The following is a 23,818-nucleotide window of genomic DNA, read 5'->3' as shown; positions in this document are numbered from 1 at the left end:
GTATTTTTTTATTTTTAAATATATTTAAATATATTTTAAAAATGTGAATAAAAAAATAAAAAATAAAAAGTTGCAAAAAGTAACTAGTAGAGCGGGCTTATCTATAAGACCAATCTCACTAATGACAACTCCATGACGCATTTGCTCTTGGCACCCCTGTTTTTGCCCATGCAACTTTTGACTATACTGCTTTATTCCGAACAAACTAAAATTTAACAATTCAGCTATATTATTTTCCATTTAATTTTATTTCATATAATAATTTGACAGAAAATTTCATTTCTTAGAAAAGTAATATTTACTTTTAAACACGTTAAAACATAAGAAAAAGATAAAGTATTTTTTATCTGTACTCGTCATTTATATTCTCTAAAAACTTTGTGGAGATTTTAAATCATAATTTTTGTTTTGATGTTTGCCTAAACTTTATGTATACACTTTTTAATTAAAAATTTAAATAAACTTCTTTTTTTGTTATGATTTTTGTGAAATGCCATTTTCTTTAGATTTTTAATTTCCTACTCTTTAATCACTTTTTTTTTTTTTATTATTATCATTGTGTTAGTGGTGTTCCTTTAAAAATTCATTTGAATTATTTATTTCAACCTAAAATACTTGGCCCCTCCAAACTTATAATCCTGGCTTCGTCCCTGAGTTTGTGAGTTTATTTTTGTGTAATTACTTTGTTTTTATAGCACTTCTCACAATAATAATAAGAAAAAAAAAATGAAAGGGGAAGAGGATCAAGAGGAAGAGGCTACTCTATAAGCTATCCTTATTTGTTATTTGACTTAAGAAATTGGCTGACCTTGCTGAAAAAGAGAGAGGTGTTAGTCATGGGTCAGTGTTTAAAGACGACAATGGAAAGGATCTTCTTCACTGTTGTTGATACTATCAATAATGTTCATTCACCCACAACTCATAATAACTCTCTGCTTATGAACTTCTATTTGACACGATTTCTGATTTTCTCCCACATTTGTTCATGCGTTTATTTGGTGGTTTTTCAATCACATGAACACAACAAACTACAACCAGGATTGATGGTTGAGGTGCTTGGAATGCCCTCCCATAGCTCAAACCGTATATGAAGTTTATAAAACGTAAATAGAGATAATACAAGAATTTACGTGATTCAGTACTACGGTCTACATCAATGAATATTTTGAGAGTAAAGTCTATTATATTTGAGGATTTTATAAGCTCTCAAAAATTCTTTTACTCTCAGTTAAAATATGGAGAAAAGAGGTTGAAGATGAAGTTTAGGTTGTACAGAAGTGAGGAAGTCTCTGTTGAGGAATAATCTCACATTGGCTGTGGACAAGGTCTTGGGCATGTTTATAAGCAATGAGCAATCCTCTCTTGTACAATCGGTTTTATGAGATGAGTTAGGCCTATAAATTTCTTTATGGTATCAGAGCCTGCCACAGGACGAATGGGGACCCACACTACTTACCTTGTGACAAGGATCAGAAAAAATATTGACCTGCACATGAGGGAGGGTGTTGAGAAATAATCTCACATTGACTGTGGATAAGGTCTTGAGCATGTTTATAAGCAATGAGCAATCTTCTCTTGTACAATCGATTTTATGAGATGAGTTAGACCCATAAATTTCTTCAATCTCTCCCATTTTTGGTGAAGCTTTCTCCTTTTGTATAGCTGTCTCTTTCCTTTATATCACTTCCTTGGTCAACTTTAGTTAATCCTTGAGCCTTATGTGTTTCAACCTGCATATTCGGTCCTATCACCTAATAAGTAATGGTTTCAACATATCACAAGTCCAGATGCAGGGCAATAAATATAATGAATCTTTTTTCAAAATATCATTTAATCAGGGGAAATACTAACTGTACTTTTAAAAAAACTTGCGGAATAATTTATTATCCACGTGTCAGTTATTGATATGCTAAACATTATAAAATTTAGACTTGAATTTGAAAAGAAAATTAATAAAATGAGCCTTATAAAAGTATTAATAAAGTTGTACGTACATGTAGCATTTTACGCTTTAATCAGATGTATTCCTCAATCTTACGTTCAAACAAGGGTAATCACCATGTACGTTGCAAATCTGCTCTAAATGACCACGAGACCCATCGCCTGATTCTCTAGGACAAACCCAGCTTGAGTAGGTCCAAGGTCAAAAGGAAAATGTTGAGACTGAGTAGGTCCAAGGTAGTCAAAGAAGAACTGAGTAGGTATTTAGCAAAAATATTGTTCTATCTATGTTAATGATGAGTTTTTTTATGATTTGACGGTTAAAAAGTTTAACCATATTTAGGTATCCAACAGTTTTAAAATTTTTAGATCAATGGTTGGATCTTTAATAATTAAAACTATGTTACGAGTTCAAGTCACGGAAGGGGCGACCTATAGGCTGGATTAAAATGTCTTGGTACTATGTATAAGCATGGTGTTAAGTCATTGAATACTGATAAATGAGTAAAACTGCTAAAATGGAAAGGTCTACTACCGGGTCAGTATCGATAGTGTGGGCCTCCCTAGACGTCTGATTCGGAAGCGTGGTAGAATGTTATGATTCTAAAGGTTAAAGGTTTAACCAAATTAGTATCCAACATCCTCAGACTTTTGGATCAATAGTTGAATCTTTAACAAAATTCCACTGAAACAAAAGTTTGAAGTGTTGTCGTCATTCTTTACCCTAGAATAAAAAAGACTGTCGTCTTTATCTACCTTCTAATAGAATAAATTTAAGAAAATTTTGGTCAATAACCCCTTGAGATTCACCCCTTGTGCAATTGTTTTTTTTTTTTTTTAGGAATAACCCCCTTGTGCTATAACAAACTTGATATTTGCCTAATCTATTACTAATTTCATCCGTTACTAATTCAATCCTTCTGACTTAATAAAAAAGACGTAAGACAATCTTGTGCATAATTATTAATTTTTATTTAAAAAACAAACAGACAGACTCCATGCCTCAGTAGCCCTCCATGGTGAGATCCTGAGGCATGGATCCTAATTTTTGAATACTAATTTAGTTAAACATTTTTAACCCTCGGGAGTCATAGCACCAAGTGTGTTCAGAAAACACCAATCTGAGTTATAGATAGCACATAAAGTCAATTTACGGCACAACTATAATGCGCCCGTTGATTGCGGTAGCTGCTTTAAGAATTTCACGTTGGAATTCTTCCTACTTTTGCAATAAAACTGTAGATATTAAATGTCTTTCTACTTTCTAGCGTTTAGTGTGGAGAAAAGATTTTATTTTACATACCCAACCCCCTACGTATATAAATAGAATAACGCTAAATACAGTCTTAAAATATATAAGTACTGTATATTTTCTTTAAAAAAATATAGCGCGAGACTTGTAAACCGAGTATAGATGATAATCCCTACTACGACCTTTATTGTACTTGGACTATGCTCACTAGCAAAAGCATACTTTTTTTTTCTCTTAAGCAAGCATATTATAAATATATTCAACAGTTACAGGATATAAGAGTCAACAGAGTGGGAGCCCCTAACATTCATCCAAAACCAGCGAAGACAGCACAAGAAAGAGAAAAAAAGAAAAATACATGGGGTCAATGATTTGACCCCCACCCATTTCCTACAAAAGGAAGCCACATGAAACGGTTTTGATACAGTCTGATAAACGGACTGTAATACTAATATTGGATGCTGTGGTGAGACGTTTTGTGTTGCATTTTGCTAGTCTGGATTGAAGACTTTCACTACCTCTTTCCCACGATCATTAGTTAGGAAAAGCGAAAACATCTCGCTGGTCTGGAGGAATTTGGAGACCACGCGCCATAGTAGAAGAGTGGAGGTTGCTCGGATATAAAAGATTTGAGGCCACTGGCCCAACAAATGCTGTGAGTGGCGGCGACAGGCTCTCCTCAGTGCAACAACGCATAGATCTTATGCCCAGTTTGAGCCGTGAATGAGACGTACGTGTCACTCTGTTTGACATTTTGCTTCAATCATTCCAAAGATCGGTGGCTAGAGAGTTCTGCGGTGGGGCGCGTGGCAGTCACGGGAGGCCGAAAAGCATATCGGCACTTCTCCTTGCTATGGGCAAAAAACAAAGTAAAAAAAAAAAAAAAAGAATTGGACAGCTTCAGGACAAGCCAGACAGCAGGAGGACCCACTCTCAATGGAGAAGATGGGATGTTTAAGTTTTTTTGGTTGACAGTGAAATCGCCTGGAGAGAACAATAAAAAAGCTCTTTAAGCACCCGGACAAGCACTAGCAAAACCTTCATCAACACATTTAATGTCCGTCCTATTATCTTGATATCAGCATTTCATCATATCACTATAATAATTGATTTGATTACACAAAATTAAATTATCTCATCTCGTCTCATATAATCATTACAACTTTTTCAAATGTTTAAATAAAATATAATAAATAATTCAACTTTTTCAAATTTCAAAATAAAAATAATATTAAAAATTTATATTATAATAATATTTTATTCAACTTTCAACAAAATATCTCATTTCTCATCTGAACTGCATAACCAAACGAGAATAAAGGCTCATTGAGGAGGACTGGTTGAAGAAGCCACTTTTTAGCCGCATATAATTTTTTTATTCAAATTGATGTAATTAAATATAGCATACTAGATACATTTTATACTAAAAAGAGCTTTGCAATACGATGGTTCTAGAAGTCTAAAACAAGACACATCAGTTTCTGGCTTTACGATGTATTTGGAAACCAATCATTTATGTTAAAAACCATTTGTTCCATGGAGAGGTCAAAGAGAGTAGCAGAAAATGTTAGCAGCCACATTTCTCTGAGCATGAGCATTAGTACGTTTCTCGCATGTAACATTACATAAACAAAACATGAGTTGTAAAGCCCAATAAGAACAAACAATGTATCTTTTTCTTATTACCAATAAATAACACGAGAATCATTGCAAATACATAATAAAAGATTATTACAAACCCCACCTAAAATAAAATACCGAACAAGCACTGAAATTGGCAAAACCATAGACCTAACACTGTTATTCTCCATACAAAATCAATAATCCAAGTGCTGTCAGTCATGCTGGAGTTCGCCGCCACTCAGACCATCTATATAAAACATCTTTCCTATTAAGATCTTTTTAATTACCGAGTTTCATCCTCAAGGTTGCGGAAACCATTAGACAGGTCCTCATGCAGCTTCTTAAACTTGGCCACAAGAGCAGCTTCTCCTTCAGCCGGATCCTCGAATTTTTGAGACCTGTGATGTTGATAAATCAAAATAATATTAAGACATTCCTTCTCATACAAAATAGTGATCCAGTATTTTAGCACCATTATAATTACTTACACTAGACGGTAAAAGAGATCCCCCAATCGATGTTTGATCAGGCTGTAACTTATCTTTTGACCATCCATACCAGCTCCTCTCTCCACTGCCTGCATTTTGTCAGCATTACATTAATGCTAGCTTGAACTAATGCTCCAATCATTTAACACAAGAAAAGCACGAGAGAGACAGACAGACACAGGTAAACAAAATCTGGTCCGTTAACACCATTCACTTTCTATTTATTTCCTTTAGCTCTTGCGATATTTTGAGATAAAAAGGAAAAGGGAAAAACACAAGTCTTTAAAAATCAAACTGAAATGAAAAAAATAAAACATGACAAATTCTTCGCCGTGCATTTAATTTTCTAAAAATACAGGGAACTAGAAACATGAAGAGGGAGTCAATTTAAGAATTTCATTACTTCTGAAGAAAAAAGAGATACTTCTGTGAACAGGGGAAAAAATCTTGAATCAACAAAAAAGGAATTATTGGGGCATGGTGGAAGAAGAAGGATCACTCGTTTTAGGGAAATAGAAGAAATTAACCCAACTAAGATATACCTGATTGGCCAAACTATAAAAGTGGATAATGTTGCGCATCATCCAAACAGACTTGTAGAAAGGGCAGAATTTGTCATATCTGCCAAACCCATAAACGACATCATTATAAGAGATGAGGTAAAGGCTACCATGTCATGTCAGTGTAAGTTATTCAAAACAGTTTTTTGAACGAAAAACCAGAAAAGCTGGGACTCACGGAGTAAAAGCATTCTGAGCAAGATAGTCTTCCCTCAAAAGCTTAGCAGTCTCTAGGGTTATCTTGTCTGTTTCAGCCAATGCGTCCTTTCCTACGAGCTGTGAAAACCAGACGGTAAGGATGTTCAGTAATTACTAAAAAGAAATTAAATACTTGTGAAAAAAGAAAAGAAACAATTAACATTGGCTGCACATGCTTTGCTCGAAAAGAAACGATTGACGCGTGTGTATATATATATATGTATGTATATATACCAAAGCCATAGGAACAGGGATGGATATGACTAATCTTCCGTTTCAATATAATTGCTCAATCACCAACAAAAAAGGTATACCTGAACGATTTCATTCAGGTCATCTTCTCTCTGCAGCACCTCACGGGCCTTTGTCCTAATGTTAATAAAATCTGGATCGAATTGCTCATAGAAAGACTCCAATGCCTGAAACAGGAGAAAATTTCTATAAATGTATAGGACTGCCATGATTTTGTTATACAGAAGACAAGGAAACAGTAGAAAAACATACCGTTGAGTACTTTGAATAGGAAATAAGCCAATTTACAGAAGGAAAATGTTTCCTCTGGGCGAGTTTTTTGTCCAGACCCCAGAAGACCTGTAGGAAAAAAACAAGATAAATCAAATTAACGAAACTAACAGATTGCATAAAATAATAAGTTGTTCTAACTTCTACATAATAATCAAAGCAAGCAAAACTCATGCATCTGAATGACAATGAAAGGAGAGACTGCCTACCTCAGGCTAGCACACATCTCAAAATAATATGCCATACAGAAATATAGGTGGGTCAACAATTGAACCAATTAATGATCCTAAACCTTGTCCTCCTCAGTCACACTTAATTATATGGCACGTTTCAATTGGTTTCTTCTATCAACTACTTAAATGACAACCACCTAAAAATATATACCACATAACAAGTGTGATTGGGGATGATAAAATTTAGGATGAATAAGATAATTACTCATTATGTAACCTAATTATGGAAGGCCATATTGATGGTCTCAAAATTGTGCATTTGCCACATGTAATGCACCCAACTTCAGCAATATGCCTGATAGAAATTAAAATGTGAAATGCTGAAACCAGATCAAATCTTTTACCTGGACAATGCTAAGGGTTGCAGACGTCACAGGATCTGAGAAGTCACCTCCAGGAGGAGAAACAGCACCAACAATTGTGACACTACCAGTACGCTCTGGGCTCCCAAGACATTTTACTTTACCAGCACGTTCATAAAATGAGGCCAAACGTGCTGCAAGGTAGGCAGGATATCCACTATCTGCAGGCATTTCTGCCTGTATGAGAGAAATCGTGACAACATTAGAGTAGGCTAAGGAAAATACAAAACACACTATCCATCATGAAATGTGCTTTAAAATACAATAAATCATGTATCTTACAACACTTAACCATAATGCAAAGAATTACTAACTAACTTATTGCTGGCCTACAAGAAAAACAAATAGTAAATTTAGGCTAAAAGACTAAGCACGTGACAACATTGAAAGATTCATTGAATGGCAAAATTTATGAAAGATATATCCTTCCTATGAAGCTAATGTGAACACTTCTACCTAAAGGTAAAGCATGGATCCACCTCTCAATCAAGGAATAGAGAGAAGCAAAAGGGAAAGGTTATTACTCCCTACAGAATAAGACTGGAAGCACGGAGACAAATCTCAGCCAAATCAAAAGAGTAATAAAGATATATGTGAACCTGACTTCACTCACAATGGATGCTTGACGTCACCCTCCACAACTTGAGAAAGAGAACACTTGGCAACTTAAAAAAAGAATAGCAAGGGAATGCAGGTGTGTGTAGAGAGAGATGGAGAGATTCCATAAACAGAGTCCATATGATAATTCAGGGCTAATAGTGAGACAATAATAAGCACTACATAAAGCATCAAATTAATTACTTCAAAAAATTAAAGAGAATTTTCTTGAGTTAAAATTAATCGGCAAAACTAACCAGCCGCCCTGATATTTCACGCAATGCTTCTGCCCATCGAGACGTTGAATCTGCCATCATGCTAACATTGTAGCCCATGTCTCTAAAATATTCAGCGATTGTGATTCCTGATAATTCGTAATCATAATTTTAAAACTGTCATAGCAGCCACAATAAGAGAACCTTATGCATGTTATTTTTCCTACAAAGCACACCTATGTACATGCAAGTATAAATGTGAAAAACTGAGAACTCTTTTTCATTAAGTAAATTAAGAAATTGAGATATCTGAGCCTGGGTTTGAACTGGGGACTGTGAAAACTGAAAACTTCATGGGGATACAAAATGAAATCATCAGGAATATATTAATTCAAAGATAACATCATAAACGAAAAAGGATATTAATTTGAGAGCAAATAGGACAATGTTCAAACAGCATCTTCCTATCAAAGCACTTCAGAAACAAGATAAAAGAAAATACAATAGCAACAAATCTAGAAATCCATCATCATGAAAATTACAAAAAATATTTCACCACAAGTGAACGTGTTGTATTACAGATAAAATATGATATCAATAAAGATGTCAGGTTCAGAAATTTCTGCTGTTGTAACTCTAGATGACCATTACTGAAAAATAAATAACAATTATAATCAAACAGGAAAGCATCAATACAATACTTAGCATTCACTAGAGAGGTCATTCCAGAAAACAATTGAGAATGTTAAACCTTAACAAGCTGGACTAAATTGTGTGGAAAGAACCAATAGAAATACCTGTATAAATTGAAGCCTCACGAGCTGCCACTGGCATGTTTGAAGTGTTGGCCACAAGTGTTGTACGCTTCATAACAGATTCCTCACGGCCGTCAGGCAAAGTCATTGTCAATTGAGGAAAGTCCATAAGAACCTGCATAATTAGCATTACTGGATGAATCAACTTCAAAAAATACAAAAATAATTGATTGCTGATCAGGTTTAGAAAATACAGACCTCTGCCATTTCATTCCCTCGTTCCCCACAACCAACATAAACTACAGTATCAGAATTAGAGTACTGCACAAAAAAAATGCATTAGATAAATAATGACTAAGATTATTACAGCATCACAAATGCGTACAGAGATCCTTGATAGATAGATGAAAATCTCACTTTCGAGAGTGCTTGACTAATGACTGTTTTTCCACAACCAAAAGCCCCAGGTATGGCACAAGTCCCACCAAGAACTGAAGGAAAAAGGGCATCAAGAACACGCTGAAATGAAAACAGACTCATCAGAACTGAAGAATCATCAACTAAAACTTTATGCATGAAGCAACTAACAATTCACGAATCCACCTGCCCAGTAAGTAGAGGGGTATCAGCAGCAAGTTTTGACGCAACAGGCCGTGGTGTACGTACAGGCCAAGTCTGCAGAATAGGGGTAAAGTAAAATTAAAGATGTAAAATTTAAGGAAAGTACAATAAAGATACAACCATGAAAGTATAACCAAAAGAACAAAATTAGAAACCTGAAGCATGGTAAATTTCTTTTTGACACCTTGGAACTCAAGCTCTAAGACAGTATCCTGCACATACATTTAGGAATAGTCGATAAATTCTATTCCAAAAGAAAGATCTCAAAACAAAATTTGTGTGCACTGCATGTGTGTGTACATATATTCCTTTACTCGCCCTTGATCAGGTTCAACAAAAAATTAGCAGAAAGTCCAAAAATTAAAAAACAACTGAAAAATCTCATCTTAAAGCATCCTAATATAAGTCAAGAGATGCCCTCCCAGCATTGCTAGATATACAGCTAAACAGCCAAATGCAAAATAGACACAGAATCAGTGTGAAAAAATTCAGAAAATTTTGAATTGGCAATGGTGATGGACTATAAAGGCACATAAAATATGATGCAAAAAAAATTAGACAGACAAACCTTCAATGAATATTGACCAGGTGCTGCAATGAAAGAAATTTTTCCCATTGCGTCAGGAGGAAGTGCAACATGATGTTGCATTAGACTGTTCTCAAAGACGGTCTGCATTGTGAAATATATCAGAGCTAGGGCTCAGAAGAACCTTAATGAAAGGAAGTCAAAAGAGTCAAGTGCTAATTCAAAAGGAGCTAATGCAAAACAAATAGTAACTCTGAAAAACTTACAGCATACAAGTCTCCACCTGTGAGAAGATCTCCCTCACCTGTGACCAGTGGATGACATTGGATTTTAGCATAATCAAACAGCATCAATTTAACAATCATTCTAAACAGCGTATAAATAATTTAATATATCACCTAGTTTTTTAGGCTGAAACTCCCAAAGTATATCTTTGTCAAGAGCTGGGACAGAGACTCCGCGAGGGATATAGACATCACCAGATATTTTTGCAATAGTTTTCAAAGGCCTCTGTCAATAACAAATAAAACTGAAACAATAAACACCACTAATTCATTTTGTGCCTGCAAGGGTAATGTTCAAAAGGTTTGCTAGGAAATAGGGAGATTAAACCTAAAGCAAAATTATAAATTAACTAAGACCAGGTTTAAGTTCAATTTAGGCATACCTGAATGCCATCAAAAATATTTCCCAATATTCCAGGTCCCAACTCCACCGATAGAGGCTACAAAGTTTGCATACTTTTGTTAGCTGATGCTTTTAACGCATCATCAGAAAACCAGGAAAAGACATGATGGTAGGCTCACCTTGTGTGTTCGTAGCACAGGGTCATTTACCGTCAAGCCTGCTGTTTCCTCATAAACTGAAAAAGAGAAGACAAGTTTCTTGTTTGGTTTTGATTTCTCTGAATAATCCCCACCATATAAAAACTTTTTTCTATTTTTTGATAATTAATACCCACCATATAAAAACTATAGAATGCAGAATATAATATTAATAATGATGAGAATGATAAGCGTGATTATTCTTACACTTTCAACAATTTATTTAGTAGGCTGGATAGATAGACATGGACAGCCGCCAGAAACCATAAAGAAAAAATGATAATGTAATAATGAAAGAATTGCAACAGAGAGATTGTTATGAGTTGAAATAGTAGTAAATACCTTGGATTGTAGCAGAATCTCCTTCCAACCGAATAATCTCACCAATAAGATTATCGTGTCCAACACGGACCAGCTCATACATTGCAGCCCCTGCCATGCCATCTGCAATGACGACTGGTCCAGATACCTGTCAAGTCATAAGTGAAAAACACAAATAGACCTTTTCTAAGTTATCACATCCAGTTCCTTTACATTCACACATGATTAGAGAAATTCAACACAACTGATGAGCCAATGCAGTGACCACAACTTTAACCAATGACCAACCAGAAATTAGGATTTTTTTTCTTGTTTTGATAAGTCAGAACTTTAAGACTATTTGTAAGATGATGACTTAGTAAACAAACATGATACAAGCCGTAAACACATATTCCATGTTGCAACCATCAGTGAACACCACATCAATTCGATGACTTTAACCATTGTTGATCGACTGGCTCGTGAACGGGGAAGACATAAATACATAGCAAAATCCATTATGTACAATATGGTCAACAAATTCAGCTAGCAATAAGTTCAACCCATAAAGTAACCGATCAACATAATTTATATCTTCTTTCACTCGATATCAAAAGTATATAAGAAAATCATTGATTGGATGCATAGCGCCCAACAGAACCACAAAAGTATAACTAGAAAGAAGAGTAACAAGATAACGCAACACTTTGCAAGTCTATAATTTGTAAGAACTTTAAGGTTCAGAGGACTAGGCTACAAGCAATGAAAAAACAGAGTTATCTTTAAGTAGACATAACAAACAAATATCCAAAACCCTCAATGCTAACACTTTCACCTTCGAATATCCTACAAGTTCTTCACTCTGTTATTTTTCCAGTTTCGAAACAAAGATTTGGAGGTAGGATCACGACGCAACCCCACTCGTCAGTCGCATTATTAGATCTCTCAAACGCCAATGACTCGAATCGATAACGCAATTAAAAAAAAAAAAAAAAAGACCTAAGTTCAACAATCAGAAAGCTGAACGACGGATAATTCGCAAAAAAGTTTACCCCAAATGATAGTAGACCAATACTCAGATCAATCCTAAAATGCACGCAGCCAATCCAATAAAAAAAAAAAAAATCCAGAATCCAAAACAACCAAAACGCACCAGATTTGTGGCAAAACAGAGACTCCAAGGTTCAATCGGAAATAAGTAGTACGAACCTTGCGGACGTAACCGTACTCACTCTCCTTCTCGGCATCTTCGAAGGTCGTTAATCGAGATCCGTAGACCGCCGGCATTTTTGTGCTCTCCGATCAAGATCTCAGGGGCTCTGCAAAAACCCAAAACTTCCCCCCTTCAAGCGTTTCCGATCGAATTATATGCAAAACGACAGAGACTTAAAAGAGAGAGAGAGAGAGAGAGTCTGTGTCTGCGAGAGAGATCTCGATGCGAGGGGTGAATTTGTAGGACACGTACTGGGATTGGTTTCGGGGAAGGAAATGATTCTCAGCGGAATAGTCTATGTTAGACACATACTGCCTCTCTGTTCCTGATCTTTCGATTTCCTGCTGTGAGATCCCTGCAGTTATTGATTTATGATTGGCCGGATGGTTTAAGATGGAATACATTCAGCGCAGCATAGTACACTCTAAGGTCCGTTTCAACACTGAGATAAAGATGAAATAATTTTACATAAAAATTAAAAATTAAATAAAATATTATTAAAATATTATTTTTTAATATTATTACTATTTTGAGATTTGAAAAAATTAAATTATTTATTATATTTTATATGAGAATTGAAAAAAATTATAATGATAAAATGAGATAAAACCGTTTCTATTTCCAAACGAGACCTAAATAGTAGTTTTTTTAGAGAATGTTGAGCAGTTAAGGAATGAAATCATATAAAAATTTTATAAATAGTAGGAAAATTATTTGTAAATAGTTATGAAATAGTTTGAATTAAAATATTTTATTAGATTTTGAAAAATGAGAGAAAATTTTGAATAAAAATATTATAAAATTAAAAATATTATTAGAATGTTATTTTTAATATTATTTTTATTTTGAAATTTAAAAAAATTTAATTATTTTTGTATTTTGTTTAGAAGTTTGGAAAAATTATAATCATTAGATAAAAAGTTTAAAAATTTAAAATTGAAAAATATTTGTGTTTGAGTTTAAGTGATGTATAGAAAAAAAATTTCGAAAAATTTCGAAAAATTTTGAAATGAGATGAAATGATGTGTTTTCCAAATAACTCCTTATTCTTTATATTATTATATTATACCATTTAATTTTGATCAAAGTACTAATCTCAACAACGAGATTCTTATTTAATGTTGATGCTTTGGGAACACAAGTATTCTCAGGTATTATACAGATATTTCATATTTGACTTCTTAAACATAACTCAAATATATAATATTTTCAATTTCAAATTTTTAATTTTTTCATCTAATCATTGTCTAATCATTATAATTTTTTCAAATGCTCAAACTAAACGCAAAAAAAAAAATACGACTTTTTTAAATTTCAAAACAAAGATACTATTAAAAAATTGTATTCAAACAATTTTTAATTTTATAATATTTTTATTCAACTTTTTCTCTATCATTTTCTAAAATCTAATAAAATATTTTAATTCAAATTAATTTACTATTATTTATAAATATTTGAGATATTTCGAATATCCAAACCAACCATTGTGAGATACATTAGGGTGTCTATAGCGCATCAAGATTATCAGAATGTTTTAATCAAAACACTTTTAACGTGTGGGTCTAATCATATGGTATTGCTATAATATTTAATGCACAAACTCTCTCTATAAATTGTATTAGGTCCCGTTTGGTTGTTAGATAATATTGAGATCAATTCAGTTCAATCTAATTTTAATATGAGTCTAACATCTAAATACTCAACTCTCAAATTATTAAACTCATCTCAACTCAAAACATCTTTACACTTGAGACTCATAATTTTTTTCAATTCAACACATATTTAAATGCGGGATCTATAATCTTTTTCAAATTCTCATAAATATATATAAATTCATTTTAACATTTAAACACGTCTCTCAAAATTTACTATATCATTTTAATTTATTACTATTTATAAAGAATTCAATTCAACTCAATATTTAAATGCAGTCTAAAAATACTAATGTGGTTCTCAATCCGTCTAATGTCTACGACTCTCATAATTCCAATCCACAAAGGATTGGCGATCATGGGAAGATATGCTAAAATAATTATTTGTGTGGCAAGAGAGAGGAAGCTGCGGTTTGCCAATGGACAAACTTCCACTGTACTTTATACAAGTGTGGGGACCGTCTGGTCTTTGTTGTTATTGCCAATACAATTTACGGCAACTTCCCTTCCGTGGTTATTAATTCCAAATTTTATTTATTAAAAAAATTTGGAGACCAACCCATCTGGTTATCTCAGAAAACTAGTCCTCCAATTAAAATGTGACACGTCAGCATATTAGCACCATTATCATGCATCTCACTACATCCGAACAGTATACTTCATTCCCCTTAAAGAAAATAATAAGATTATTATTCTTTTACTATCTATTTATTATTCTTTTTATATTTAATTTTTTTAAAAAATTAATTTTATTTAATAGTTAAAGAAGTGATTATTAGTAAAATTATATATATTTTTTTAATTTTTTTTCTTAATGATTAAATATGTTAAAAAAATACTTAAAAGAAAATAATAAAAAAATAAAAAAATTTCAAATATAATACAAGTAGTAAAAGAATAGTGAACCGGTTGCAAGGATATCATTACCCTTCCCCCTAAACCCCTTTCTTACTATTCGATCCCACACCAGACGGCACCTCACTCCATCTCAACCCCACTAATATGATATTTGAGATATTAAACATGGATTCACAATCCTCATAACTCCAGATTTGGTGGTTTCTTGAGATTCTTCGATTTGGACTAAACAAACCCTAAATGGCATGCATTAACTTAAATTGTCGTTTGGATTTGAAGATGAGTTGAGATGGGTTGTGAATAGTAGTGAGATGAGTTGTGAATAGTAATGAGATTTGTGAGTTAAAGTTATTGAATAGTAATGAGATGAATTGAGATGAGTTGAGATGAATTGAGATGGACTGTAAATACAAACGAGGCCTACTTAAATTGCCAAGAACATGTTTTGTTTTTAACATCTACAGAGACAATCGAAAAGTCCATTTCGAACAAGAAAGTTGTAAAACAAATCTCTTATTCCATAAATAGTACCGTTTGATCTTTTTCCTGATTACTAAGAAAAATTAGGGTTCAGAAATTAGAGAGAGAAATGTATGGATGAGAGAGGTGATGCTGATAAATTGGACGAAATCTTGCTTCCAAGGTTTAGATTCCATCCAATTGACGAGGAGCTTGTTGGATTGTATCTTAAGAGAAAGATTCAGCAGCGGCCTCTCTCTATCGAGCTCATCAAGTAGCTAGATATCTATAAATTTGATCCATGCCTTCCAAGTAAGATCGATCAACTAAACTCTTCAGAGCTTGTGATACTACTGCTATTCATGATTTTGTTTACCTAGTTTTCATACCCGAGGTAGCATGCAAAGATGAAGAAGCTCATTAATATTCTATTTTTTGAGTTTTTCTAATCCATCTTTGAGCCTGGAACGCATTCGGTGCAGGGGAAGGGGAAGGGAACGTAATTAGTTGCTTTCCTTCTATTGTGCTACACACACTCCATCTTACGTGTATCCAGCCCGTTGGTGGGTTGTTTTTCGCCCAACAGTAACAAGGTTGTTGCAAAGCGTTTCTCTTATTTATTTTTATTAGTGGAATAATTTGAATTATTACAAATTTCGAGTACATCTTTTGTTAAAAGTGGATGTCAATGTGAGAAATATAAAAGATTACTTTTTTTTAGGACCACTATTTTTATAAAATGTGAACTTTTTTTTCTTTTGTAAAAACGAGAAGCACAAACGGTTTCATTTCGTCTATACGGTAGAAATGATTTCTGTAATCAAACGCCCATTTTAGCCCTTTGAATTCATCTCTAAATTTTCTATATTGTACAACCACGCCCTAACATGCTACAATAAAAAGGACCCTGCTACAGTCATAGAGACTCTCCATCCAAAAGGTCATTTGTTTTTTTTTTCTCCATACATATTTTTTATACCGTTAAACATTTTTTTTTTTAAAATCACATCATTAAAAAAATATTTCTTTAATTATTAAGTAAAAAAAAAAAAAATCAATCTGTGGCTCCTCAATTGCTTTTCTACTTGGGATAAGTATTAGGGTGCGGCTACTATGCCACCCCATTTTGACCGCTAGGCATACCGCCCAACGTTAAAAAAAAAAAAAAAAAAAAAAATTCACATTTTTTAACATATTTAAATAAATTTAAAAAATAAAAAAATAACTAATATATTTAAAATCACTTCCTTAATTACTAAGTAAAAAAAAAAAAAAAGAATTTTGACCAGCGGTCAAATGGAGGTGTCAACTTGGGGAGGCAAATTAGACTTTCTCTATCCCAATAAAAAGCATTCCGACTTCTGTCTAGGGGTGTTCATCCGGGTTCCAACCCAGGAACCCGGATATACCCGGACCGGAACCCAGATTTCAAACCCGGGCCGGAACCTGGACCGGGTTGGTCTGGGTCAAGGGTCGGAACCCGGATGAATCCGGATTTTTGAAACCCGGAAATCCGGGTTCCGGGTTGTACCCGTTTTTTTTTTTTTAAGAATTTGATTGGACTGAGAGATCCTGCAAAAAAAAAAAAAAGAATGGCATCTTGTTTGAATATGGAGTACATTTAAATAATTAACTACATAAAATGTTTACTCTGTTTCTTACATGATACAAGGACTCAATCACATACCCCTAATAATTTTGATTTTCTAAATAAGTATCGTATTCTATCTCCTACCTATATATATATATATATATATATATATATATATTATCACTTATAATTTCAATAGAGGAACCGTGAAAACCCCACCCAAAAAACCTTTTTTGTTTTTCACATTACAGAGAACCAAAACCCCCACATGATCAAAACCCAAGGAATGCTCCACCAACAAACTGGTTGAAAACTTGATGAACTAACATCATTGAAGCCAACAAGAAACCTGCATTCGCCGATAGAAGGATCGAGGTAAGTGACAATGCCTAGCCCATCAAAATCACAGCTCTGTGCATTTTGCTTTCGCAGCTGATAGTAACTGTTGAATGCATATGAGATATTTCCCTTTGCTCCAATGCCATTACATGATCCACCATAGTTAAGTGTGGTGCAATCTGCAACACTACAGGCAAGTTTCATGTGGTTTGTCACCTCAGACAAATCTGTAGATGGGTTTGCCACACACCATCTAGATGGGAGATACTGAACATTTTTTGCATTCTTTAATCTTCTGTTGCCCAAACCAAGGTTTAGTGAATATTTGGCTTGGCCATCAAAGGAAAAAATACCCCAGTGCCTCTCAAAGGTTCCTGGAAGTATGCTCTTTGCCCCTTCATCAAGTAGACCGAAAAGGTATATATCCATGGGTGGGATGCCCGGCCTCAATGGGGTCCCTTTGCTACTCAGAACATGATTTATGAGCCATTGATTGAAAGCTCTTACAGCAGTCAGATTTGCACCAATGGCTCCATCTGTTGGCCAACCTACCTCCCCAATAACTATGGGCATCTGACCATATCTCTTATAATGCTAAGATACAGGTTTTCAGCATGCTGAAATTCAGAATTTGTTTTTCCTATTTCTCCCCCTCATTTTTTTTTTTCCTTTTCTTCAAATTGGTTTTCTCTACGCAGCCATTGCAACATCTTAGCATTATAAGAGGAATTGTTTTCAAAAAAATAGATTAGAAAATAAATTACATATGGAGGAAATAATCCAGTGGGAGAAAGAAAAACTAAGCGAACACTGACATCGTTTTGTTGGGACCTAATTCTAACAGAAATTCGATAAACTGAGGTCTAGATGAATTTGAATGTATTAAAGACATGACTCTAGATGGTTGATGAATTATATTATAACTTTCTGGAAATCAACACAATGCATAGGAATAACTAACTTTATAAAATGAAAAATACTCTATGTAGCTTAGTTAGAATGTCTTGAGGCATTACATAATAAATATTACCTAAAACATCAATGACCTAAAACCAGATATAATTGGCTTCTCAGCTAGCCTTCTCCAATCCACATGTTGCACCATCCAATCAAAGCAAAGAGAAGCCATTATAGATAAATAATATAATCAGCAGTAGAACAAATGTTTGAGAAGGCTACCTTTTTACTAGGACACGAGTTTAGTATCAAATCTGTTATAAGAAAACTTATGCCCACGATCTAGATCTCACAAACCCAGATCTAACCCATAAAAATACTACACAAATATTACTCCATTCAAACATCCACATCAAAATAAACCCAAAAACAACAGCAAGAACAAAAACTCAATCGCAGAAATCAAGCCAAGACCAAAAAAAATAGAAGATCTAGCAAAATAATAGCATATAACAGACCCAAATAAATAAATAAAAACCCCACGTTTAAAAACAAACCCAAAAAAAACCTAATCTTATCCCACATGCTTACAGATCTAAACACTGTAAAAAAAAAAAAATCAGATTTGAAAGTGTAAATCAAGAACTAACACAAAGAACATAATTTGATTTTTGTCAAGTAGAAGACGACGGCCACGAGGAACAAATATTCGATCGGCAGGGGAAGAGTGACAGGAGGTAGGGTTTCAGCATGAGAGAGAGAGAGAGAGAGAGAGAGAGAGAGGAGGAGAAGAAGAAGAAGAAGAAGACGACGGAGCCACGACCGATAAGTGAGAAACTTAAAGCAAAGAGAGAAGAGAAGAAGACAACGGAGCCACAAGTGAGAAACAAAAACTCGAAGAGAAGAGAGAGTGAGAGAGAAGGGACGGCGATGAGTCGATGACCTAAGGAAATTGAGAGAGAGAGTGAAAACAGAGCAAAATCCGAATGAATTCAGTGTATAGAATCGTATAAATGCGGGTTCTGGATTCCCAATCCGGAACTCGCTTTAAACATCCGCATCCGGACCGTATAGGTCCGGGTTTTATAATCCGGATTTCGGCCCGGATTTGATCCGGGCCGAAACCCGGAACCGGTATCCGGATATTCGGGTTCCGGACCGGGTCGGGAAAAAATCTGACCCGGATGAACAATCTTATTTATCTCCACCGCAGGCTCCTTTTGACAAGTACAAGTTTTATTAGATTTTTCCAAACTAATAAATTTAGTAAAAAAATAATGTCCAGAATTTCTTATATAAAATTTTATATATCTCTTAGCTAAATTTTATTCTAATACATATAATTACAATAAAATAATTCAAATTTTATAATATATAGAATAATAAATAATTGATAATTAAAATAATATATTTTAACAGCAAATTGATATTGGGAATACTGAATGCTAGGGGAACCGAGAAATGTGCCTATGCCTTGTTCTCGATGCTCCTGCATTGTAACTATAATGCAAATGCATTTTTTTTCTTTCAATTATTTTTTAAACACCTTTAAACATTTAGAAAAAAATTCACAAATTTACTAAAAGTTACTTTCTTAACCATTACGTTAAAAGAAAAAAAAAAATATCGGTCACTTTGGGGGCACCATTCTCGGTCCCCCCAGCATTTTCCTAAAAATCTATTTTCAACTTTTAATGTAATAGTATATTCATATAAAAATTAAAAAACAAATATAGAAATCACTCTTTTAGTTAATTTTATATTTCAAGAGCCGTTAAAAAGTTCTTTTAATGGATAATAGTTATTTTTCTTGTGATCCACTTAATTTTTCAAGGAAAGGGAAAAAAATAGAAAATTTCTTTGCCTAGAGAAGTGGAACTTGAATATAACTTTTTATAAGAATAATGTTACTCATCATCTCTTTTATCATCATCATCTCATCAATTCATGATATGGTATTAAATGATTTGAGACGATTTATTATGTTTCACTTATAAGCCTTTCATTTAATGTCACGTCAATGAATATTAAGAGGATGATGATAAAAAGAATGATAAATAGATTTTTCCTTTATTTAATTCGGTCATTCTGAAGATTTTTTTTTTGTTAATGTTATAATTTTTTTATAGGCAAATATATATAACTTTTTTTAATCTAAGATGGTCAACATAGGTTCTAAACTGAATTTTGGTACTAGTCCCTAAGGATTTTAAAAAAATAGTCTTAAAAAATAAGACAGAAACTAACGAACTTTTTAAGACCTATACTTTCTTTAAGTTAAAAATTGAAACATGTTTTGTAAATTTAAAAGAAAGTTTGCAGTGGAATTTATTAAATTGAATTACAAAAATCATTTTACAAAATATGAGTTCACACATTACATAAAATATGTCTAGGTTTCTATCACTTTTTCCTTGGCCTATGTCTGTCCAGACACTTCTTCCTCATTTCATTCATGAGTGGGTCATACATAAAAATAAAACAAATCGAATGCATAGTAAGTATTATTTTATAGTGTAAACATATTCAAGGTTTTCATTCATATATTCTTCATTTTTGTACCTACCTTACATAAAGCATTTTATTTCCTTAGAAAACATTACAATGAGGGATTTTTCTTAAAAAAAAATTGTTTTCATTCCTCATAAAAATATTTCCACACCTTGCACATTCCTTCATAAAGAGCTAAATGATTTCACAGCATTCAATTTAACTCTTATCACTTTTCATTGGCAAGTACACACTATTACATAATGTGTGTTAGGGTTAGTAGTCTTTTAGACCCGGACTCTGCCCATGGTCACAGATTGAGAATCTCTTTCAGTTAGGGGCAACATTGGGTGCACAACCAGTACTACTTACCCGACATTGCAATCTACCCAGTCCATTGATATCATCATTCATTCCGTCGTTGGCTGTTACGTAGATTCATACATTAAAACATTTATTTTATTTTCTTTCATTATTTTCATTTCATTCATTCATTTCAATATTTTCATTTTCATTCTATTTATTTATCAGTCCATTTCATTTCATAAAATTTTATTTCATAACATTGAGCATAAAACATATTATTTTATTTTATGAATCATAAAGACAATAATTAATACATATAACATTCATTTCATCATGCATATATTTATCATAGAGATGCATAAATAAGGGTTAACATAAAAAGGTTATTATAAACATACATATACTTCAAAGCATTAATACCTTATCATAGGTCAATAAGACATCATTTCATTTCTAAAAGATTTCATTTCCTCAATTCATTACATAAAAAGAATATTTTTCTCATAAAAGTATTTCATTTTATTTTCATAAAAAGAAACATTTCATTTTCTTCTTCTTATTATTTAGAAAACTCTAGAAGAGTATGAACATAATACTTACAAATATCATGCCATTTCATTTCATGCAATCCATTCATGTGCGTGTCAGATGGTAACCTACATGCATACATAGTTTTACATCATTTCCTTTTCAAGTGCATATGCAACTTAAATTTAAAATTTGCACAAAACTACCATTACCTTAAACTTCCTTCACTTAGACCCATTAAATTATCCAATCAATCCTCCATGAGTTACATTCCCTTACCACTATTTTTCTTAATTTGAAAGTCATAGTTTGTAACCCTCCCTTAAGGTCACATTTCCAACACGCATCCAACTTCATGAATACTCCATTTATTTCAACTACTCCATTTATTTCAACTACAAAATACTCAATACCTTTCCTCCATGAATACATAATTCATATCAAATGTGTCTAATATATATAACCAACTAAAATACACATGTACCCTATCCATTTATCACCTAAGGTCAACATACAATCTATCAAAGCAAACACTAATTGATCTACAAGCTTCATCCATAAAAATATATATATATATATGATGTATAGAAATCTATCCATCTTTCAAGAGTACCCTTATACAATTCTTATGTTACTTAATATCACCTATGCATATCCAAAATGTTACCATCTTTAAACTATACATCACATATACTTTACATAGACACAAAATGCAAAAAAATCACTTCGAACACAATCTGTCCAATTGACCTATGGCTAGGGTTGTAATCAGTCCGGTTCAATCCGGTTTTGGACAAATTTTAGAACCCAACTGATATACAGCAATTTTAGAAATTTAAGAACCGATACGAACCGATTCATCACCAAAGCAGAAAAAAGTTTTTTCGATTTCGGTCCATCCAGGTTTTCGATTTATTGTGGCACTACATAGGTTGAAACTTGAGAGCCGGTTCCTCTAATGTTTATTTTCCTCAAAAGTAAGTTTATATTAAATATTAATAACTTAATATTAATGTTCATGTATAAGATTAAATTTTCATGTTATATTAATTAATATTTAGCATATAATATAATATAAAGAATTATATAAAAGTATTTTATATATAATATAAAAAATTAAAAATATTATATATATACCTATCCGGTTCAGTTCAAACCAATTTTCAAAATATGAAAAACTGAAACAGTTTCGATCCATTTAGATTCTTAAGAACAGGTACCAAGCCGAGCCAGATATGAACCTGGTTCGTTTGGTTCAATTGATTTTTTCCTTTTTTTACACCCCTACTTATGGCCCATACTTGATACTACACACACATGTCATATTACACTCGTATTACACGGTCTTATGTTATATAAAATGATACAAAAGGCATGATTATAATTACTTACCCGAAGCATTATGCAATAATAAGCTTAATGCACGTGCCACAAATCGTCAAATGGCACCTATAATCAATCATATGGTCAGATAAGCATTTACTCACGTAAAGTACAATTATAAAATGTGAACTCATACCTAAAGAGGCTACTCGTGGTGTCTAAAAATCATCTTAACTCAACCCTATTTACCCATGTGTCTTAAAACCTAATCTTTATGACTTATAATCTCCACTTATTCATCACCTTAAATTCACAACATGTAACCCTTGGTCTAGTCCTCACCACATGCCACAAGACCATTGTACCAAACTGTAAAGAAGTAGTCGGCGACACATGCAGAGGGACTTGATCATGGACCACTTCATGGGACTCTCGGCCTTGACCTATGCCTCCATGTACTCAAATGACTATCAACCCAAACATTTACATCTTCCTATCCAAATCTGACTTGACATCTCTCAAGGCATCATTTCATGGCTTTACCGCTCAACCTAAAGCCCCTAGTCATCCACCCGAAACACCTTAAACTGATGTATCTTGCTGACACTTGCATCTTACCCCACACACACACACATGCACAAGATCATGCCTAACCCGACTTGCACCAACCTTAGCATATGTGCAACCTTTGTTTTACCATTTTTTTCACATTTGTACTGCCCAACTCTACACTCTTTCATTCATTCCCAACACGTCAACCATGTGCACAACTGCCACAAGGTCCTCTCCTACAACCGGCCAATGACTACCGTGATGACTCCCTTTATGCATGTGAACCCTTATGCATGTGACTCATGCGGTGTCCTAACTCCTGCCTTGGTCTTGTCTGGACGGTTTGGTGGAAAGAGGGAAAGGTGGGGAGGGTTATAGAGAGCAGGGGTGAAAATAAAAACTGGTCATGAACTGGACCGAACCAGTTGATTCGGTCCGGTGCCAGTTTCACTTTTTGAAAACCGGCCATAACCAGTCCAGTTTCGATTTTTCTTTTTCTAGCACCGGATTAAACCGGACTGAATTGGTTTCGTATACATATATATTTTTTATAATATATAATTTTTATATATAATATATAATTATATATAAAA

General features: G+C 33.5%; 2 protein-coding genes across 2 annotated transcripts; both read right to left on the bottom strand.

The window, feature by feature from the left end:
* Positions 1 to 4,847: 4,847 nt before the first annotated feature.
* On the bottom strand, positions 4,848 to 12,522 carry LOC109004247 (V-type proton ATPase catalytic subunit A). Its single transcript, XM_018982736.2, has 20 exons — positions 12,227 to 12,522; positions 11,060 to 11,186; positions 10,700 to 10,755; positions 10,561 to 10,617; positions 10,292 to 10,403; positions 10,160 to 10,197; positions 9,936 to 10,037; positions 9,523 to 9,579; positions 9,350 to 9,421; positions 9,164 to 9,265; positions 9,005 to 9,067; positions 8,789 to 8,921; positions 8,034 to 8,140; positions 7,162 to 7,356; positions 6,567 to 6,653; positions 6,377 to 6,481; positions 6,043 to 6,140; positions 5,847 to 5,925; positions 5,305 to 5,393; positions 4,848 to 5,214 (listed from the first exon to the last, which is right to left on the bottom strand). Exons 1-20 carry the CDS (start codon positions 12,302 to 12,304, stop codon positions 5,100 to 5,102), a joined length of 1,872 nt encoding a protein of 623 aa, XP_018838281.1. The 5' UTR covers positions 12,305 to 12,522; the 3' UTR covers positions 4,848 to 5,099.
* Positions 12,523 to 17,030: 4,508 nt separating this feature from the next.
* On the bottom strand, positions 17,031 to 17,702 carry LOC109004237 (glucan endo-1,3-beta-glucosidase 5-like). Its single transcript, XM_035691424.1, has one exon. It carries the CDS (start codon positions 17,700 to 17,702, stop codon positions 17,031 to 17,033), a length of 672 nt encoding a protein of 223 aa, XP_035547317.1.
* Positions 17,703 to 23,818: the final 6,116 nt, after the last annotated feature.

This window comes from Juglans regia, chromosome 7, assembly GCF_001411555.2.
Source record: "Juglans regia cultivar Chandler chromosome 7, Walnut 2.0, whole genome shotgun sequence".
NCBI classification, from domain to species: domain Eukaryota; kingdom Viridiplantae; phylum Streptophyta; class Magnoliopsida; order Fagales; family Juglandaceae; genus Juglans; species Juglans regia.
The sequence above is the reverse complement of the archived record's forward strand: the minus strand, read 5'-3'. Positions and strand labels throughout refer to the sequence as shown.

Excerpts from the sequence above, each read along its gene's own strand:
- LOC109004247 (XM_018982736.2), bottom strand. The coding sequence starts at position 12,304 with ATGCCGGCGGTCTACGGATCTCGATTAACGACCTTCGAAGATGCCGAG. Across the intron at positions 9,068-9,163 it reads TTAGTCAAGCACTCTCGAAA|TACTCTAATTCTGATACTGT; the intron begins GTGAGATTTTCA and ends TTTTTTGTGCAG. Across the intron at positions 5,215-5,304 it reads GATCTCTTTTACCGTCTAGT|GTCTCAAAAATTCGAGGATC; the intron begins GTAAGTAATTAT and ends TCAACATCACAG.
- LOC109004237 (XM_035691424.1), bottom strand. The coding sequence starts at position 17,702 with ATGCCCATAGTTATTGGGGAGGTAGGTTGGCCAACAGATGGAGCCATT.